The sequence below is a fragment of the Gasterosteus aculeatus genome, chromosome 12 (genome assembly GCF_964276395.1).
Source record: "Gasterosteus aculeatus chromosome 12, fGasAcu3.hap1.1, whole genome shotgun sequence".
Taxonomy (NCBI): Eukaryota; Metazoa; Chordata; class Actinopteri; order Perciformes; family Gasterosteidae; genus Gasterosteus; species Gasterosteus aculeatus.
In genome coordinates, this window is record NC_135700.1 from 3,321,598 (window position 1) to 3,340,508 (window position 18,911).

An 18,911-nucleotide genomic window follows, 5' to 3' on the forward strand; every position below is an offset into this window, starting at 1 on the left:
CTCTTCTGCAGACTGCAAACCTCTTTACTCCACGCGCCACCTCCACCCGAAAAGAGAGGGAGTTTACTGAAAAAACTGAAAAAAGTGCACACGTGTTTTTCTAGTTTTACTGAACTAAACAAAACCCACCCAGGACCTTTAAGCACTGGCTTTCCACATTGCTGACTTTACACATTTAAAAATTGAATCTCAGACTTGTGTTGTTTTCTCAAATATATTCATCTGCTCAGCAGCGTTTCATATTCTTAAATAAATTCATTTCAAGCCAGCGGTGTCTCAGTGAGGTACAAGTTGGTAGTTATATTTCTATATCATACAATCAGCATGATTATGTACGTACAACATGAAGAGGGACAGTGTGTGTCTCTATGTCAGCCCTGTGAATGACTAGTAACCAGTCCAGTGTGCACTGCACCAGGGATCGACTGCAGCCGCCCCGCGACCCCTGAGGAGAAGCTGTATACAAACTGCATGGATACAGTGTTGTACGCAACAAAGGTCTGATTAGCAGCCACATTTCTTACAAATCAAACCAAAAGCCTCTTGTTTTCATCTTGAATGTGTCTGTTTTAGATGAATAGAAGAGCATCTGAACAGGCTCTCTCATCAAAACTCAATCATGACTCGTCGGAAAAAAAAAAGTTTGTTAAAAAGGAATATTGGCTACTTAAAATGTAATAGCGGAGTAATTAGTATACGCGCTCACTTTCATGTGGTTCTAGCTTTTATCAGAAAGTTCTTACAAGAAATGTTGTTAAAATTAGAGATGTATGTCAATGCCTGACTGAGTGCTCACTGAGCAAGATGAAGAGTTGTTAATCAGTGCGAGATGGAAGGATATTTAAACGTGGGAAACACCACACACACGCACACACACACACACACACACACACACAAGGCCTCTATCTACCCACATCAGGGCAGCAGTTGTGTGTTTGTTTGTATGTGTGCTTCTATTTTACTGTGGTATGCTGTTACGCACACACACACACACACACACACACACACACACACACACACACACACACACACCCACAGGGTTATAAGAGGGGAGTGGAGAAGGCATCTAAAAGCACACTCGATTCACCTCTCACGGCAGATTTCACAACCACTTGCACATATTCTCCTACTTGATTTCACCCTCTCTCACAAACACACACACACACATACACACACACACACACACACACACTATCACAAGCACCAGACAAAATCACCCTCGTTCTCACACCTTCATGATGCCTTTTTTTAACGAGATGGACATCTGAATATATCTGGGGCCCTACAGCAGAAAATAAGGAGTGGCCGTGACCATGAATATTTCCCACTGGTCAGCAGACACAGTCTGTAGAACGACTATACAGCTTTGTGCGACGTGTGCAATCACTTTTCTATGAATCTTACAGAAAATAATGTAACATATCTTTAGTTTTTAACGTTTCTATTAAACACACAATTCACCCTCGGCGGACCACGCATAGCTGTATCCAATATGATGGCAAAACTAAATGTCACTCCGCACTAAAAGCAATATTGCTTGTTGGGTATTCGCAGAATGCCAGTTTTTTTATTTCTTCCCTGCTGAGTAGTGCACCTTGGTTAAAACAAAATGTGTTTGGAACCTTGAATGAAAACACACCTAATGCAGGCTCCTAAATGGGAGAGCCTTGGTACAAGAGCACAGCACGGGATCATCAGTACTCTTTGGGCTTGATTCACACACACAGACACACAAGCTGTTATAAGTGGCACATTGATATAGCGAATGGCAGAAAGACAGAGAGCGCCATTATCAGCAGTGTCTTCTGCCTCCATCCATTTAAAGGATCTATTAGGAACATCACACACTGAGAAAGAGCAGCGATTGTACAGCGATGTGACAAATGGACTCCAGCAGGACTGACTCATCAGCACCGAAAGTACAAAGAGCCTGTGATGCATCTCAGCCTGCCTCGTCGTGCAAACGTCATTTCAGTTATATTCTTTCCTGTGTGTGCGCATGTGGCTCCGGGATTAATGTCGTCGTGTAATGAGCTGACTGAGCTCTGCTACTTCCTGTCTAGCCCCTAAAAGCAGCCCCAGCCTCTTCCTGTATCCTCCTCTGGTGGGACCCCACCTGGTGCCGCACACGCACACATCAGCGTGCTGTTGACTGCGTGGCAGCTGCACCTAATAAGCACCGACAGCAGGATGAAGTCGTCCTCTGGGTTCCCCCTCCTCCCTCAGTGCTGCTTTAGTATTCACTGTTCAGATGGCCTCCAGTGGGCGGCGAGTGTTGGTCTGACCCTCACGGCTCTCAGCCCGCAGTCTATTCAAACTAGCGGCCAGCTTGAAAACCTACGCAGGGAATGTCGACAACGTCATAAAACACAAATCCATTGACCATGAATTCAGTGTGGGTTTTTTGGACTGAGTGTGCAAATGTGCCGAGTTTGCATTCAGTTTTAAAATAATCCAGGAGTTGCACACAGCAGGGGGGTAGAAAACACATTGCCACAATGTAATGATAGCCTAAATGCACATTTTTTACCACATGCTGGGAGGCCCCAGGAGAGATGGTATTGTGAGAGTAAAGCAATTACGCTTGCAAAGTTAACTCTACATGTAGTGAGAAAACTATAACTGTTTTAAAACAGAGGGCTGAGGCTGCTTTATGATTGACAGGTCACTATGGCGTTGTCCGGAATATGGTAGTTTTACGTCTTCAAACTTTATCACAGTATGTTTTCAGTAAGTTGACGAATATTCTTCCTCTAAAAATGGCTTGTTCTAGGCTCCACCCTCTGGGTTATTCTAAGCTCCACCCTCTGGTTTCCCTTCTGGTTGCATCATAAAACAAGATGGCGACGACCAAATTGCAGAAAAAGCAGCAGTTCAGGAAAAAAAGGGTGATGTCATATTGACTACTTCCATTTGTTAAAGACAATCTATGGAAAAACACTAAGATGTTTTTAACAGGAAAGGAAAACCCACCGAATCCGTCCTGCTACACAAACAGATTGCATTGCCTGTAAACAAGGCAGTTAAACAGCTTTGAAGTTCTGCACAAAGTGTACCTTCAGGCTGTTTCACTTTCATCAGTAAAAGGAGAATTCCGCTGGTTGATAACATCTCAGTAACATAATAGGAATCCTAATAGTGCCGCCAAGTTCAGGGTAGTTCAGAGGAGCACAGGACAACACAACATTGGCAAGGGGACACAAACAAGCTGGGGATTGACTCTGTCTTTGACACGTGTGCACACACACGCACACACACACACACACACACACACACACAGCTGTTACCCTACCTCGGGTGTTGGTTGCCATGTCTGCCACCTTCTGAAAGGCATCCAGAAAGGCCACAGCAGCAAGCACAGTCGTTCTAGATGGAAAGAAGACACTTAATGCTTTTGGATAACATGGTTAGAATTTGAAGTTGCATTTTCCATAGTCGGTTCTTTGATTGGTAACGTAGTGATGGCATTGTTATCACAGCTACAGGAGCACTGTTGGGGTTAAGTGTCTTGCCCCAAGGACACATCGACCTAGACGGGCCTGGGATCGAACCGGCAACCTTCTGATTGGAGCTCGACCGTGCTTCCCACTCACCCACAGTCCTTATTAATGTTTTATTTTGTTTTGCTATCAAAGGAACTTACCGGAGCTGGGAATGCAGCTTGGTGGCCTTGGCGGTGAAGTCCTCCCACACAGGATAGGAGCACTGGCAATACACAGACAACAATGGATATTAATATTCACAAATATCAGATATGATTAATAAAGTATCTCACACACACAGTGGGGGGCCACGAAGGCAGAGAAAGAGAGCGAACGAGGGAGGAATAGAGAGACTGTGAATACATGTTTTGCAAATGACACTGGATTTGGTTTCATTAGGACACATTTAGTGGAAATGAACTTACTTAAGTACTGTACTTTAAGGAGCATTGTGTAGAACTCAGTGTTCTCTAAATGCGAGATTGTAGTTTGCATTCAAATTAAAGCCCATCTGCTCACCCAATTTATAACATAACGGCCTTCATGTACCCATGTTTAGTCTGCAGAAACATGGCAGTGCAACATTACCAACTCCCTCCAAGTAGATTGAAAAGGTTCGTTCTCAGGACACAAAAACACAACGATTCTTAGGTTGAGGGTCATTATACACTGAAAACACTTATTTTGTTTTTTTATTTTCCATTTCTGCCAAAAACCAGATCAAACACTCTCTGTTCTCCTCCTGAACCGCCGCAGGTTCATATCATATCTCTTACACATTATAAGCTTCTGTCGTCTGATCCAATTTGATATTCTCTTTTTTCACACAAAAACACCTCAACTATCCTCTCGCCCTGGCTTCAACCCCTCTCCACCTTTTTTCCTTCATCCACCCCCAAAAAGCTGCCACCCCTCCTCTCCTCCTTCATCCCATCTGTCTACCAAAACACAGACACGCACGCATATATATACATATAAGGATCATCAGGCAGCATCAAAGCGCCCCGACCCCCCGCAGCCGCCATCGCTAACTTCATTCAGTGCCGAAGCCGTCTCTAATGCACGCTGCAGCCCCACCCCCCAGCCCTCCTGGAGGCTGAAAGACTGCTCCATCACACACGAGCCTCAGCTTCAGCACACATTACATTAGACTTGATCCAGGTTAACCTACAACCCTGTTAATGCCTGCAAATGTGTGCATGGGGCATGGGGGGGGGGGGTTATATGAAGTACAAGCTACAGGCACAGAAAGATACAAGGAATCTTGCAAGGTGAAATATAAAGGAAATTTAAGGATAAGGAGAGAATGATGAAGCATGAAAAACAAAGGCGGAGAGTAGGAAGGAAATGTGTGTGTGTGTGTGTGTGTGTGTGTGTGTGTGTGTGTGTGTGTGTGTGTGTGTGTGTGTGTGTGTGTGTGTGTGCCGGGGCATCCTGTCGGGATGTCAGACTGCCACAGACAGTGAGGGTTGTGTACCCTTTGATCTGGCCTGTTTGATGTGGCTTAATTTGTTCTGAAATCACAGTCCCGTTTCCCCTTGGTACCAAAAGCTCCCCCTCCACCATCCACACACACACAAATGTTGAGCGTGCTGCCCCCCCCCCCCCCCCCCCCCCCTGCAGGCCGTTTGAAGTGCCCCGTTCCCTCCCCCTCAAACACACACGAGCCACCATCTATTAGCATATTTCGCGCATTTCAATCCAGTAAAAGAACCTGGTGGCAAGTGATCAAATCATGATTGGTAATTGACAATTTCCCAAACACACACAAACACACAGCGAGGTAGCGTACTTTAAATCACGGGCTCCTTTAAACACTTCGAGTAAACAAAGTCACCTGAGCTGAGGCAGCAGCCGTTGAACCTGTTTAAGTTATCTGGAAACGTACTCAGTGACAGTGTGTGTACCATTCATTTCCTCCAGTCCCCCTTCATGGTCCGACCTCTCCATGCAAAAAGGAGGACATTGTGAAAAATGAGGAAAAACTACTTTTTAGATTGAAAAACTTGCAAATTAAATTCTAATATCTACAATCTGATTCCAAGAGGTGCAGTCAATGGATTATCTAAATACAGCACATTTCGTCTCTTGTGCACAACACAAACATGGTTACTGCAATACGTGTCAATGATGGATCTTTATAGGTCTGTGTGGTGAAATGATCTTACAAAGACCGGGTCTGTCTGTCAGAGGTCAAAGATACGCTTGGTGAATTCTTCTGAAAATCAGTTTCAGGACGTCGGCCTGTGCGCTGCACGCTCCATGAATATGCCTGTGAGAGTGTGTTTGTCTCAGCTCAGACTGCTCAAACACCACGACCGTACTGCGCTCACATGATTGTGGGCAGTTATCAGTGGCCAGAGGGGCAAATACATCAATGTGTGTGCGTGTGTGTGTGTGTGTTTGCGTGTGAGATACAGAGCAGGAGACAGCAAGTGTGAGAAAAAAGCTTTTGAATTATATGTTATTACATCACCACTTCCTATTCCAGCCCAAATAAAGTCAGCAGGGCGTGCATGATTATTTCCTACACACGTAGACCGATTCATCCCACTGTAAACACATCGCTGCTAAAACTTTATCTTTCCTCCCTGCTTATTCAAATAAAATGGTATTACCATGTGTCAGATTGTAAGCACTCAGTCTGCACCATCACAATGCGCTGGGGTTAAATGAGTGGGATGATATGAGGGAAATATCCAACTGGGCACACTTCACTTTCCCTGCTTCCTTCTCACCCTCCCGGGTTCTGGCAGCATTGAGATTTTGGTCTGGCTGTGACTTCAGTTCTAACCCAAGGCTCCCCCACCCTCTTCCCTCCTTCCTTTCTTCCAGGGTTTTCCCTGATTTCTACAGAACCATCTTTCATTGGTGGATTTTATTTCCTTTCCTTCACCCCTTGGGTTATCAGAGCGTCAATCGTTTGATCTTCCTCAGACCATAGCCGTGTTGAATTAAAGTGTTTATGAGCAGATGATCACTGACAGTCAGCATTAGTATCCATTGGACTGTATGATTGCTTTCATGTACAGGCTAACTGGTCACATGTCTATGACAGGAATCACACATTCTAAATGCAAGAATACATCCTCAGTGGTACTATAGATGCAGTGATTATTCCTGAAAGAAGCTTAATATTGTTGTTTTGCCACTGGATTGTGGGTATCCGTGTCTACGCATGTTGATGGGAGGAAGCTGCAGATCCCTGAGCTGAGATCTTGTTATTTTGTGTTTAGTTCTGGGTCATTCCGAGGTCAAAAATGGATTGATAGTGTGAAACGAACAAGGATAGTCTTAATGAAATGAAAAGGTTAGTTTAATAATGCATTGAGAAACTTGGTTTCCTGTTGGCTCAAAATGAGCTCCAAATGCTGCTGAAGTGATGGACGTACGTAGGAGTGGCGTTGTGACCCTTGACGGCAGTTTCTGGCAGTCGGGAAAAACTGTCGACCAATTTCGGTTAAAAGGCCGGATTAAGAATTGGACATCATTTTCGCACGTCTATAAAACAAGAGATTATGGGAAAACAATTGCATGACAGTGACATAGTTGTCCCCCACACCCGCTTCTGCAGAAAGGGACATGAGATGTGTCACTGAATGCTGATTGGTTAGGGCAAAACCATCAGTTTTAAATGATTTGTCTGGATGTTTTTCTGCAGTCTGCATATATGACACTTCTGAATAAACGCTGTAATAATGGGGGAAGTGTAAAAATTTCAAATTGATGGCTGAACTGTGTATGATCCCTGTCTTAAATCCCCCAGTGCACAGGGACCCTTCCATTGTCCTCCAATAACAATCCTCCATTCCTGATACTGAGCAATATATTGGCCATATTTCCCTTTTCCCATCATGGGCTTTCCTCTGATAATCCTTAGTTTCTTCTGGTCTTGACTTTGGGCTTTGGACTCTGGGGTGCTGTCAACAGTCCTCTGGCCTAGTTCTCAGAGCACCACCAGTCCACCAGTCTGCCCAGCGCTCTGCTGAGAGCTCTGCACCTCCCACTACAGGGGATGAGAAGCTCACTGTCTCCTCTCGGTCTTTTGTTCCCTTTGTTTCCCCCACAGCAAGACAGAAAAACAGAGGAAATCCAGCAAGGGAGACAGAGGGGACAGCAAGGACGGGCGGAGGCAAGCAGAGTGGGATGTAGGGATTAGCCCGACTTTTTTATTGTATAATCGAGCCAATTCACACGTTAAAGGAGAAACGCGAGAGCCAAACAAAGGGGTAATTTCCCAGTGCTGTGTATGTGTGCTCGACTGGCGAGGAGTTCTGAAAGAGAGGATCACACTCATTTGAATTCATCTGTGGATGGATCTGTAGCTCACTGTATTATATATCCACTCTCAAAGAGAGTTGTGTCTTTGGTCTGCTTGTCACTTACTCACTATCCTGCTTTAAAATACACATTGATTTTGCTTAATATGATATTATTTCTCTCACTTTACTTCATGGTTAAATTGAGTCCCCATTATTTCTGTGGATTTTTGAGTCGAGTAGTCACACAGTTATGTCACCTGTCATCATCTGGATCATCAGGCATATCTGTCGACAACAATCGTCGTAAGACATCAATGTATTGGTTTAAATATTCTGCTGAGAACTAGAACAATGGCAGCATTGGATCATTCTTTGATGAAACATTTAAGGGAAAAACTGCAGAACACTGCTACTACTTCAATCTTATTTGAAAAAAATAAAAAAGCCATCTGACTTTGCCGTCCCTTTGTGTCCCTCGGAACGCGGTTTACCCGTGATGGGAAATGGCTCAGATTGATGCACGTCCTGACCAGTCAAAAATACAGCCGCCTGGTCAGTGAGCCCGCGTCAGATGGCCGTGGTTATGACGGGAGTAAAGGAGGAAGGCGATGTACTGTCTAAAGCGTGAAGACGTCCATGGAGGGAGGAGTTAACAGCGAATGGTTGTGTACGAGATCCCAACTTTCACACAGGAGGCTGCTGTTTGAAGTCACTATGCAGACGATCAGCAGAGTCATGATTGTTTCCGCCATGCTCAGTAAAACGTCTCTCCCAGCACATTGGGCCGGCTCTTTCTTTTAAAAGGAAAAGCATCAGCATGCAAATGAAGAGACATGATGAGACTGCCTCACTGCATAATTGATGAAGTGCAGCAGCAGCAGCTAATTCCAATCAAACATAGTGATGAGGGGAAAAGGGAAACCATCTGTGTGTTGTTGTGTCTTTGCGCAGCAAGGCCAGGATCACAGACTGAAACATCTGCCCGGCGGGACGTCTGCACCATGTTTTTTGGGGCAGAATAATGCAGAGGAATGTCATGTAATATGGCAGACAAGGCTAGCCATGAATGTATTGACTAATTCAGTGGCCAAACGGCATGCTACCGTATCACAGCCGGGATGGAGGATGAAAGATGAGGTGTGGAAAGACACGACCATCTGGATTTTCACCCATCCAAACTGGAATATCACTGCAACTTCTAATCAATAAGAAAGAGGAGAGAGAGCAGAGGCCCAGATACCAACCCAGTCTCACAGCAAAACGTGTAATAGCTGAGTTGGACCAACGTGGTATTCTCACGTTTTCTCCCCAAAATTGTGACAATACTACGTTTTATTAATTTACATCGCCTTGCAACTACGTCACTAGAAACTAATAAACGGAAGGTCTCCCTTCTCTGATAGAAGATTATGAAAATGTAACGCATACTTCTCGCTAGAAATCCCATCGAAATGCATACAAATGCTGATGCTTTCTTAAAATATTTGAAATGTTTAATAGACCGACAGTCCACCATTTTCTTTTTTTTATCTGAGGGAAAGTTGATAGTCACGTGACCTCGTTGCAAATTAAAATGTTGTATTGTCACGCTTTCTCCCCAAAAGCGTGAGAATACCACGTTGGTCCAACGTAGCTGTTCCACGTTTTGTTCAATTCAATTCAATTCATTTTATTTTGTATAGCCCATAATCACAAATTACAAATTTGCCTCAGAGGGCTTTACAGTCTGTACACATACAATTGTGAGACTGGGTTGCAGATATCCTCATTTTGGTCCTTAACAAGCTTTTTTTTTGCTTTAGAAGAGTTACTGTTGTCATACCAGTTAGAAATGGAATCCAAAGGAAACCACAGTAGGAAGCTCTTTTCAGTCAATTATCGTTGGATAAAGCTCCAACCTGCTAGTGCCAAACAGCGAACCAAGTATGTGAATGGCTAACTATAGCATTTACTTGTTTGGTGACCACAACTGAGCTAAAAGCCCTTCATGCATGGCAATACCTATATATCTGCTATATTTGAATAGGCCAATGCATCTGCATGGATTCTCCTTCAGGCTACAATTTGACTTTCATAGTTGAATTAACATATTTGAGCTGTCTGTTCAGAAAGAACAGACAAAGATGACTGTTGTGAATTTGCTGTTGCATGTCACAGTTCTTTCTCATTTTGGTCTGTCCTTGTCCAACTATTATGTGTCAAACGTATCTAATGTAAAGGTTAATGAAGACATCAGGCTTTGAGATAAAGAGGCTGCCAGTGCTGCTGCAGAGCAGGAGCTGAGTTTGGATGGAGATACTGTATTATAATTTTCCATTTCTATATATATATGATAGATTAAGCCTTGCTCAATGTTAGTCTGATACCACTATCATACAAGCCCCTACCAAAGTAAGCACATCGAATCAAGCATGTCTCCACTCTACTAAGACGTGATATATAGAGCATGAAGAGAACTGTCTCTGCATTCAGTCTATCTTTTCTGAAAGGAACAAGAGAATATCGATTTGCCACATTCATTGTCATTCTCTGTCTCTGGCCTGTTCATAATGACCAGTGTGTTTTACAGTGAACAGCTGAGTGTGATGAGAAGGCTTTGACAGGCCTCACAAAGGGCTCAGTGAGAGAGGCTGTGTTGGCCGGCTCCCAGCAGCCTCTACGCCTCCTCGACCAGTCCTCGCCATTCATCTCTGCCGGCCCTAACGAGCCGCAGGGCCCAGACCGCCTCTGAGATTTTAACAAGTTCTAACGAGGAAGATTTTGAACTGGCATCTTTTGCAAAGAAACTGACCAGAATTATTTTACTAGTTGTTTTTTGCATCAGAATCATTCATAATTGAAACAATGCACGATAATTTCCTTTCAGCTGCATGACCTCAAACCTGCCCTCAGATCTCTTCTTCTTCTGTGACTTTCCACAACATCACCAATATATGTTGCTGTGATACGCATACTGCTAACTGCAATGCTTTAAGTAAAGGTAGCTCTTTCATTTCAGCGCCCAAATTTCTGCATCCAACAATTACAGACTGACAACAGAAATCAAGAGTCAAATAGCGTGACAAACCCCTATTTGTGTTCATGTTTGAAATGAACATAGTTAGTATTTAAATTCAGGTGAATGTTTGTGCCGATTTTGAATAAATGTAATAATAAAGGTGTTTATTTCTTTGCAATTGTGTTGTATTTGTTTATACAACAAAGAATAGTCAAATATCACTTCCATGAGGCCTTTTCCGTCAGATAGGTCATAGGTAGGTGATAGACAGGTCATAGAAAAGTTTTAGGTCATGGGTAGGTGATAGACAGGTCATAGAAAAGTTATAGACAGGTCATAGGCAGGTGATAGACAGGTCATAGACAGGTTCAAACACACACATTTGTTGCTTGTTACCATATGTCATTGTAAATATTCCTATTTTATATTGCAAATAGTATCTAAAGGTGCACTCACAACCAACGCAAAGCAAATGTTTCTGACGTTTTCTCACAGGACCGCTTGTGGTTATTTGCTTCATTGGCTCTGGACCGCTTTGGACCGATTTGATTGGGTGTATTCACTGTATTTTTTGTGAAGGACATTTTATTAATTCAAAATAAAAAATGAATGACTGAGGATTCCTGTCTTCTGGTAATGTGCATGCCGGCTCACTGTCACTCGGTTGAGGCTTACAGGGATGCTTGAATAGAGCTGGGTCATGCCTCACGTTATTAGTAGCACCTAGCTTTTTCTTTTGTGACGAGGGCCTGTTGGACTGATGGGTCTGAGGTTGCATGGGCCAAGGGGAGCCAAGGGGACAAGCCTCTGTCTCTTTGACACGCATCCCAAGGCCTTTGTTTTACGACAACACTGCGGTGGGAAGTCCCCATAGACCACACACACACACAAACACACCACAGACTGGACTAATGATATGCTTCCACAGAGCATCTTCAGTTCTGCAGCACGGCCCAGAATCATGGGACATAATTGTCACAGGGTTTTTAAAGGGCAGTCTCAGTGAAGACACTGACCAGATCACAGCCAGTTCTCCCGGATTGCTTGTTGTTTTCACGCTTTCTACTTTATGTAATGAGCAGGCAGACAAGCCTCAGACTTGGTTTCCACTAATGGAATTTGCTTGTGCAGTTGAACAAATACACAATTCACCACTTCACCAATTTCAAAAGTAAAGCTTTTCAGTGCATTTTACAGTAAGTGACACTTTGTAAATACAGATTAGTTGTCACTCACTCAGTTTTAGGAGAGTAATTGTTTAGTCAAAATCCTTTTTCGCAATCAATTGATTGATTTTAGGATATTTTAAGTGCAAACGTCAAATTAGAATCCGTCCCCAGCTTCTCAAATATTCATATTTCGCTATATTTTCCAACCTTATGTGATACATGATGCTGGAATTCAAACTGTTCAATCAATATCTCCACTCTCCATATGGCTTTGGGAATTTACGGACAGACAGACACCGGAATGTTTTCCTACTCACGCTATCTATCCGGTAGTGGGCGTGTGCTCACCTGTGCGAGTGTGTGTGTGCTTGCAATGGTCTGTGGGTGTGGGGCTGAAGTCTGCCGTGCGCAATACAGAGAACACAGGGCAATTGTAAAGGAGACCGAAATGATATAGATATATAAGGGTAGACCAGTTCTGTAGGATAAGATAACCGTAAGAGACGTATAGAAAATTTAGCTCAATCTGCTCTGATTGGTGGTTAGCGCTGTCGCCTCACAGCAAGAAGGTCCTGGGTTCGATTCCGCCCAGTGGCCTTTCTGTGTGGAGTCTGCATGTTCTCCCCGTGTCTGCGTGGGTTCTCTCCGGGTTCTCCGGCTTCCTCCCACAGTCCAAAGACATGCTCTGGGGATCAGGCTGATTGGGGACTTTAAATTGCCCGTAGGTGTGTGAATGTGAGTGTGAATGGTTGTGTGTCTCTGTGTAGCCCTGCGATTGGCTGGCGACCAGTCCAGGATGTACCCTGTCTATCGCCCAAAGTTGGCTGGGATGGACTCCAGCCCCCCCGCGACCCTGTGTACAGGATAAGTGGTGTGAAGATGGATGGATGGATGCTCTGATTGGTTTGCTGAAAATAGGGCGGTGGCTCTCAGGCCGTGGGTGGAGGCGCACAGGTGAAGGCACTACATTGTAATGGCCACACCTGAATGGCTTGTTGAGTCACATGTGTTTGGTTGAATCCTCTGTTTACTGATCCACAAAAAACTCACAGGAACAAAAGTGACTTTTAAATGATATGTCCCCTTTGATGGGCGACTGTGGGTGAGAGGGGAGCACGGTCGTCCTCCCATCAGAGGGTTGTGGGTTCGATCCCAGGCCCGGCTAACCCGCATGTTGTTGTGTCCTTGGGCAAGACGCTTAACCCAACATTGCTCCTGTAGCTGCGACTACAGTGTATGAATGGTAGTTGCTGATGGCAGGTGTCACTGTGTGTGGTTCTCCTGTCATCAGTGTATGAATGGGTGTGAATGGGTGTATGATGTCATGTAGTGTTAAAGCGCTTTGAGTGGTCAGAAGACTAGAAAAGCGCTATACAAGTACAGTCCATTTACCATTTATATGCAGTGCCTGCTGTATTTTAACTACATATAATCTATGGCCATAATAATCAGCCTATATGCATATGCAGGTGCTATAAATTTGTTATTTTGGTGTATTGTATATAAGTGGGACTTTTTGGGAAAATGTGGGTTTTCTCAGGCCGATACTGTTATCTCTAATGGAACAAGGTCAAATCAGGCTCACTACTGTTTCTTAAAGGACCAGGAAATCATTTTCTTCGTAATTGCGTCTTAGTCTGTCGAGTAAATATGACAAATACCCAATAGCCACTGGTCCGTATGAGCGGCTGACCGTGAACGTGACCTCTTCGTCTCATCATATTACCCCTCTCTGACCTGTGACCTGTGTGCGTGAGCGTGTGTGGGGGTGTGTAATTCACTGGAGAGTTGCGAGATATAGCATCCAGGGACACACATTGCAGACACACACAGACACACAGAGCGACAGAGGCTGCATTGGGTGGAGGATCCGCTGAGGATGTGAAGAGGAAGGGAGGAGCCGGAGGAGCAGGAGGAGGAAAGGGAAGACGATGGAGAAAGAGGAAGAAAAAGTGGTTTCAAAACAGCTTGGATTGTGCTGACATCGGCAGACAGCAGCATTCAGCAGAGCATGTGCATGAGTCATGACACCTAAAAGCACCATGAGAACACATTCACAGGGGCCTTCTAGTAAAATAAATAAATCTAGTTGCCTAATAATTAAATGAAATGTATTAATTAACCTGATTTGATTCACTTCTAGGTCAGCTAACAACATAATCTCATCGTCAGTTATTCTGAATATTACTTTCTCAACTAATTGATTCAATATTCTGCCTAGAAAGTATCGGAAAGATCTATTATTGAAAACACCTATGCATTATTGAAATTGCTGGTTTTGTCTTTCTGAATGTTCAGCCATATTTGACAAAAAAAAGCTGTATAAGATTACACTTTATAGCGTCTGGAGAATCAAAACTTTGCAGATACATTCATTGTCAATCAACTGAGCAGTTAATGGGTCCCACTTTTCATTATTTTGCTTCCACATTACATTAATTCCTGGCTTACACACTCCTTGAAAGAAATCTCAATATTGCTCCTCATTTTTCTCCTCAAGTAATTACACGTGTTCTGCATATCCTTTTGTTGCCTTTGAGTGAACATGGTGCATATAGACATGGAGAATGTGGACTCCAACAGCTAGAGGAGATCAAAGATGTCTCCTCTGCAGTCACTGTCTCATTTCCACAAGTCTTCCACTTAATAACCAAAGCTATTAACATAAAATAACCTTTTTTAGGAAAAACGATTAATCCACTGTTCCTTCTGACAAATGGCATCTTCTTTATTGATCAGTGCACATTGTTTCCTGGTGAGTGCGTTTGAGGGCCGATCACTCAATGATTCGTATCCACTCACTCATGTTTATTCACTGCCTGCTTGGGCATTCGGGGAATTGAGACAGGGCAGTGGGGCTTTTTGGCCCAAGTTGTAGTGACCCACATACTGTATATCAGAGTGAGTGCGTGACATAAACAAGAGGAGCATTTGATACCTCATGAATAAATCGATGAAAACAGAGGGAGGAGAAGAAGAGGCAACATGACTTTAAAGGGGTATTTCCCCCAAAGTGTAGGAGAACAACAGAAGAACGATGTAGAGACGAATACTGCGTTATAACTTCTTGGAGTTTGGGAGATATTTATGTTTGGGGATCATTCTGGGAGGAGTGTCAGCTGAAACCAAAGCTTTCTTTAAACTACAATGAGACACCACGCTGCTCTGACCTATTCAAAGGACCAGCACAGCAAACACTGGTCCTTTGCCGTGTGGGATCACTGGACAAAAAGCATACGAGCCGCCACTTCATGTGAACACGTACTAGAGAAAGTCTCTGGCATCCTGCTTTATACCTTCATCTATGCACCCTGTCAACAAACAGTACAGATGCTGCGTCATAGGTGCTGATGTTGCTATGCAACAAACCCTGAATGGTTTCCAGAGGGATGAGCATCTTAGCAAGTCTGTTATCATGTAATGATTTTCATTGCCGCCACAAAGTAAATATACATCCATACTCTGAAGACTGCATTTAGACATTTTAATTTTCTGTTTGCGATCCTATTTGAAAAAGTAAATCACTGGAATGCACCTTTAATGACCCCGATTAATTATATTTATTCTTTATTCAGGTCATTTTACAAGGTAACACACTGCCTTTTTGCGTAGTATTCTTGGGTAATACATTACATGTTGGACTAGTATGATATCCAGGATCACACATCACTCACGTGCCCACACATGCACAGCAGACCAATAATCTCTCCCTGACCTCTACCATCCGGGGTCATACAGAAGACTCACACAATGTGCAGAGTTGGAGGGGAATTGATAATGCATGATAGGTGATAGGTATAACGGGAGACAAAGAGGGAGACGGACAGACAGACAGACAGACAGGCATGCAGAGCTGCATGGGCGTCTAACAGGCAGACACACTGACACAGCCTGCACCGTGAGCCAGTGAGAGGGATGCTTCCATCCACAGCGCCTCCACGGGTGCAACCAGCGAAGCCACAGACTGACAGACAGACGGACCATCAGACAGGCAGACAGACAGACAGACAGACAGGCTGGGTGTCTGACGGCTGCGAGGCTTCTCACGCCTTCATGTTTTCCTGCCGGATCGGCCTGACAGAAAATCAATGACGCGGCACTCTCATGGAGACGCACAGTAACACCAAAAAAACGACCCGGAACATGCGATGGTCGTCGTGTCTGTGTGTGTTTTCAATGAAGAAAAAAACAATGCGACGGAGATGACGGCGGTGATGATGATGATGATGAAGCATTTCCCACCCACCCAGGTCTGCATGCACGCGTGTGTAACGGAATGCGTCCTATGACCAATGTGTGCGTCCATGAACCCGTGGGCTCATCTGACCCTCTGCGCACTGTATGCGCTCCGGCGGCTTAGGGCCCATTCAACCGGACGCGGCGACGCGCGGCTCCTGACGGCGGGCCGAAGCATTGTCAAACCTTTGTGGGCCGTTTTGTCATCCTGTGTTTGCGGGGCGGTGGGGAGGGGAGGGGAGCGAGGGGGGGCGCAGTCAAATGTGTCAGATAACAGATTACGTTTACATGCGCAGATAATATTTTGATGGGGGTGTGGGGGGGTCGCAACCACAGCCGTTGTAGGATTGTCAGTTTTACCGGTTCGCCCCCTCCACGCTGACGATCATATGCGATCGGCGCGAGCGTGTTGCTGCGAAAGGAGCAGTCCGCGTGCGCGTTCTGGTTAGAGGGTGTGATTCGCTCTAACCACGAGCACGGACCCTGAGAAATCTCACCAAAACAAATCCAAATAAACGCACAAGCTTTTATTTACCTTCATGTCGTTGACAATCGCCTGGAATAGACCCCCGAGGGCCCCGCATTCCTTCTCCACGGTCTCCATGTTTGCCAAATCCACCATTCACCGGAATTTGCACAAGCGCGCACAAACAGCGCGCTACCCACACTCAGCAAGAAATAAAAAATAAAACAAATGCCAAAATGTATTTCCACCCCCCAAAAAAAAAAAAATCACGACCGGGCTCACCGCTTTCTCCTTTGAACCAAGAGACCAACAATAACGAAGAGGGGGGGGGGGGTCGGCTGAAAGAAAAGATGCCGAAAGAAACGGCTCGCGCTGCGGTCTTGTCCAGAACGAAACGGAGGATATAGGTTGTGAGAGGAGACGGTTCTCTCTCGCTCTCTCTCTCGCTCTCTCTCTCGCGTCTCTCTCTCTCCCTCTCTCTCCCTCTCTCTCTCCCTCCTGCTCTCTCTCCCCCCTCTCGGCGTGCAGTGGGGTGTTCAGATGGCTCCGGAGCGGCCGCTCATCTTGGCGCACGGAGCGCTGCGCGGTACCGGCGGGGGCGCATGAGAAGGTGTGAGGAGAACCGGAGCGATGGATCGCCGTGTGTGTCAGGGTGTGTTTCTATGCTTTCCGTGCGTGCGTGCGTGTGCGCAGGTTAAAGGCAGGCTGTGATTGGCGCAGAGGCGGTGGGCTCAGCAGCCAGGAACACGTACATGTCAAATGTTAAATGTAGCTACCGGAGGAGTGCGTGCGTGTGTTGGAAGGGCCCGATGACCCCGAAGGATCACTTTTTCTTTTTTAAATGTATTACGACCTTAAAGACTGTTCTTTAAAAAAACAACAAGTTGCTACGACTATCTGGCTTCTTGAGGTGGAAAATAGAATTCCTTGAGACTCATCCACCAGTTTGGATGAAAATTCACAGTGGGCAGAGTTACTGAAATATGTTTGCCTTCACTCCCCCTGTTTTCAATTTCCGTTTTTTTTCAATTTTGCACTCAGTTGTGTTCATTCATTTCGGCTGTAGGTGTAAAGGCCACCTGCTCCAAATAGGGGGCGGCCTTTCCTCAGTCATCAGTCAAAGTAAAAAAGCCTACTTCTAATAAACAGTCGGAAAATCCTTGTCATGGATTTCCATTTGTCTAATTAAATCCAGAAACACGTGAACGTGTGCACATTTAATTCTGATGGTTCATTTGGTTTGGAGAGTGAAGAATGCCAGCACATGGTTGTGTATACGGGCCTTTGGCGTCAGGAAAACGTGCAGGTATCCTGTGTCGGTACGCAACGTGCACTTTACTTGCGTTGCAGAGCATTCCAGTAACATGATACTGTAAGCGGCCAGAATGATGGTTCAAGGGTCAGGGGTCACAGCGCTCTGGATATTCCTGTCAGGGAGAAGTGCCGTGAAACTAGACCGCAATGGAGAGATGGGATCTGCTATTCAGGCAGATGCCACTCTCACGTGATAGCTTCATTCTAGAGGGATTCCATAGTCTTTGTCTGGATGCCAGACGTCATGAAGTGTACTCTGAATAAGTGGAAATATTATCTTTGGACTGCAGGTGACAACAGACACACAACAAAGGTTTATATAGGCAATACTATTCACACAAACACACACAGATGCTCATCTCTATGCTTATGCCATGTTTTTCCTTCCTGAGAAAGACCTCATATGGATACAGGAAAAAACACGGTCAGGTGATCTCCAGTGTGTGTGTGTGTGTGTGAACACCATATGTGCACTGTATGTGAGCATTCACGTTGCTACCTTGGTCCTCTCTGGCGACCTTGACAGAGGGAAGGATGTCATAGATATCACATAGGCTGTGTTTTTCTTGTCTTAGCTCTCTTCCTGTGTGTTTAAGTGTGTCCTGTACACAGTTGGTTCACACACATACACACACACCACCCGTTCCCGTGGACTCGGAAGCAGACTGAGGCGCACGTGTTCAGTCGCACCGAAATCCTCCTTCCTTATTACCTTTCCTGACAGCGGTCCGATCAGTGCAGAAGGAAAACACACGTCAACAAGAGCAGCAATATGAACAGCTGAGTAGGTTGAAGTGACAGAATCCAGCCGGGTTTTACTGCATTCCTCAGTGTGGACCTGGTTTCTATTTAGAGAAGCCTCATACGCAGCGGCCTGACGCATTCTTATCTAGTATCCTTTTGGTATTGAGCCTGTAACATAATAAGAAGTGGACCAACAATCGAACTTCTTTGTGTCACTGACATTTAGGATTTGATTTTTTG

At 44.9% G+C, this 18,911-nt stretch overlaps 1 protein-coding gene across 4 annotated transcripts in view; it reads right to left on the bottom strand.

Annotated features, from left to right (window-relative positions):
* The window catches only part of LOC120831033 (protein MTSS 2), a 55,255-nt gene extending 36,685 nt beyond the window's left edge, over window positions 1-18,570 (bottom strand). For all 4 annotated transcript variants that reach the window (XM_078085240.1, XM_078085238.1, XM_078085239.1 and 1 more), the window contains exons 1-3: window positions 16,683-18,570; window positions 3,644-3,705; window positions 3,293-3,366 (exon numbers count right to left, since the gene is read on the bottom strand). In XM_078085240.1, coding sequence (XP_077941366.1) covers window positions 3,293-3,366; window positions 3,644-3,705; window positions 16,683-16,769 — 223 coding nt within the window. In that variant the 5' untranslated portion in view covers window positions 16,770-18,570. The remainder of the gene's footprint in view (window positions 1-3,292; window positions 3,367-3,643; window positions 3,706-16,682) is intronic.
* Window positions 18,571-18,911: the final 341 nt, after the last annotated feature.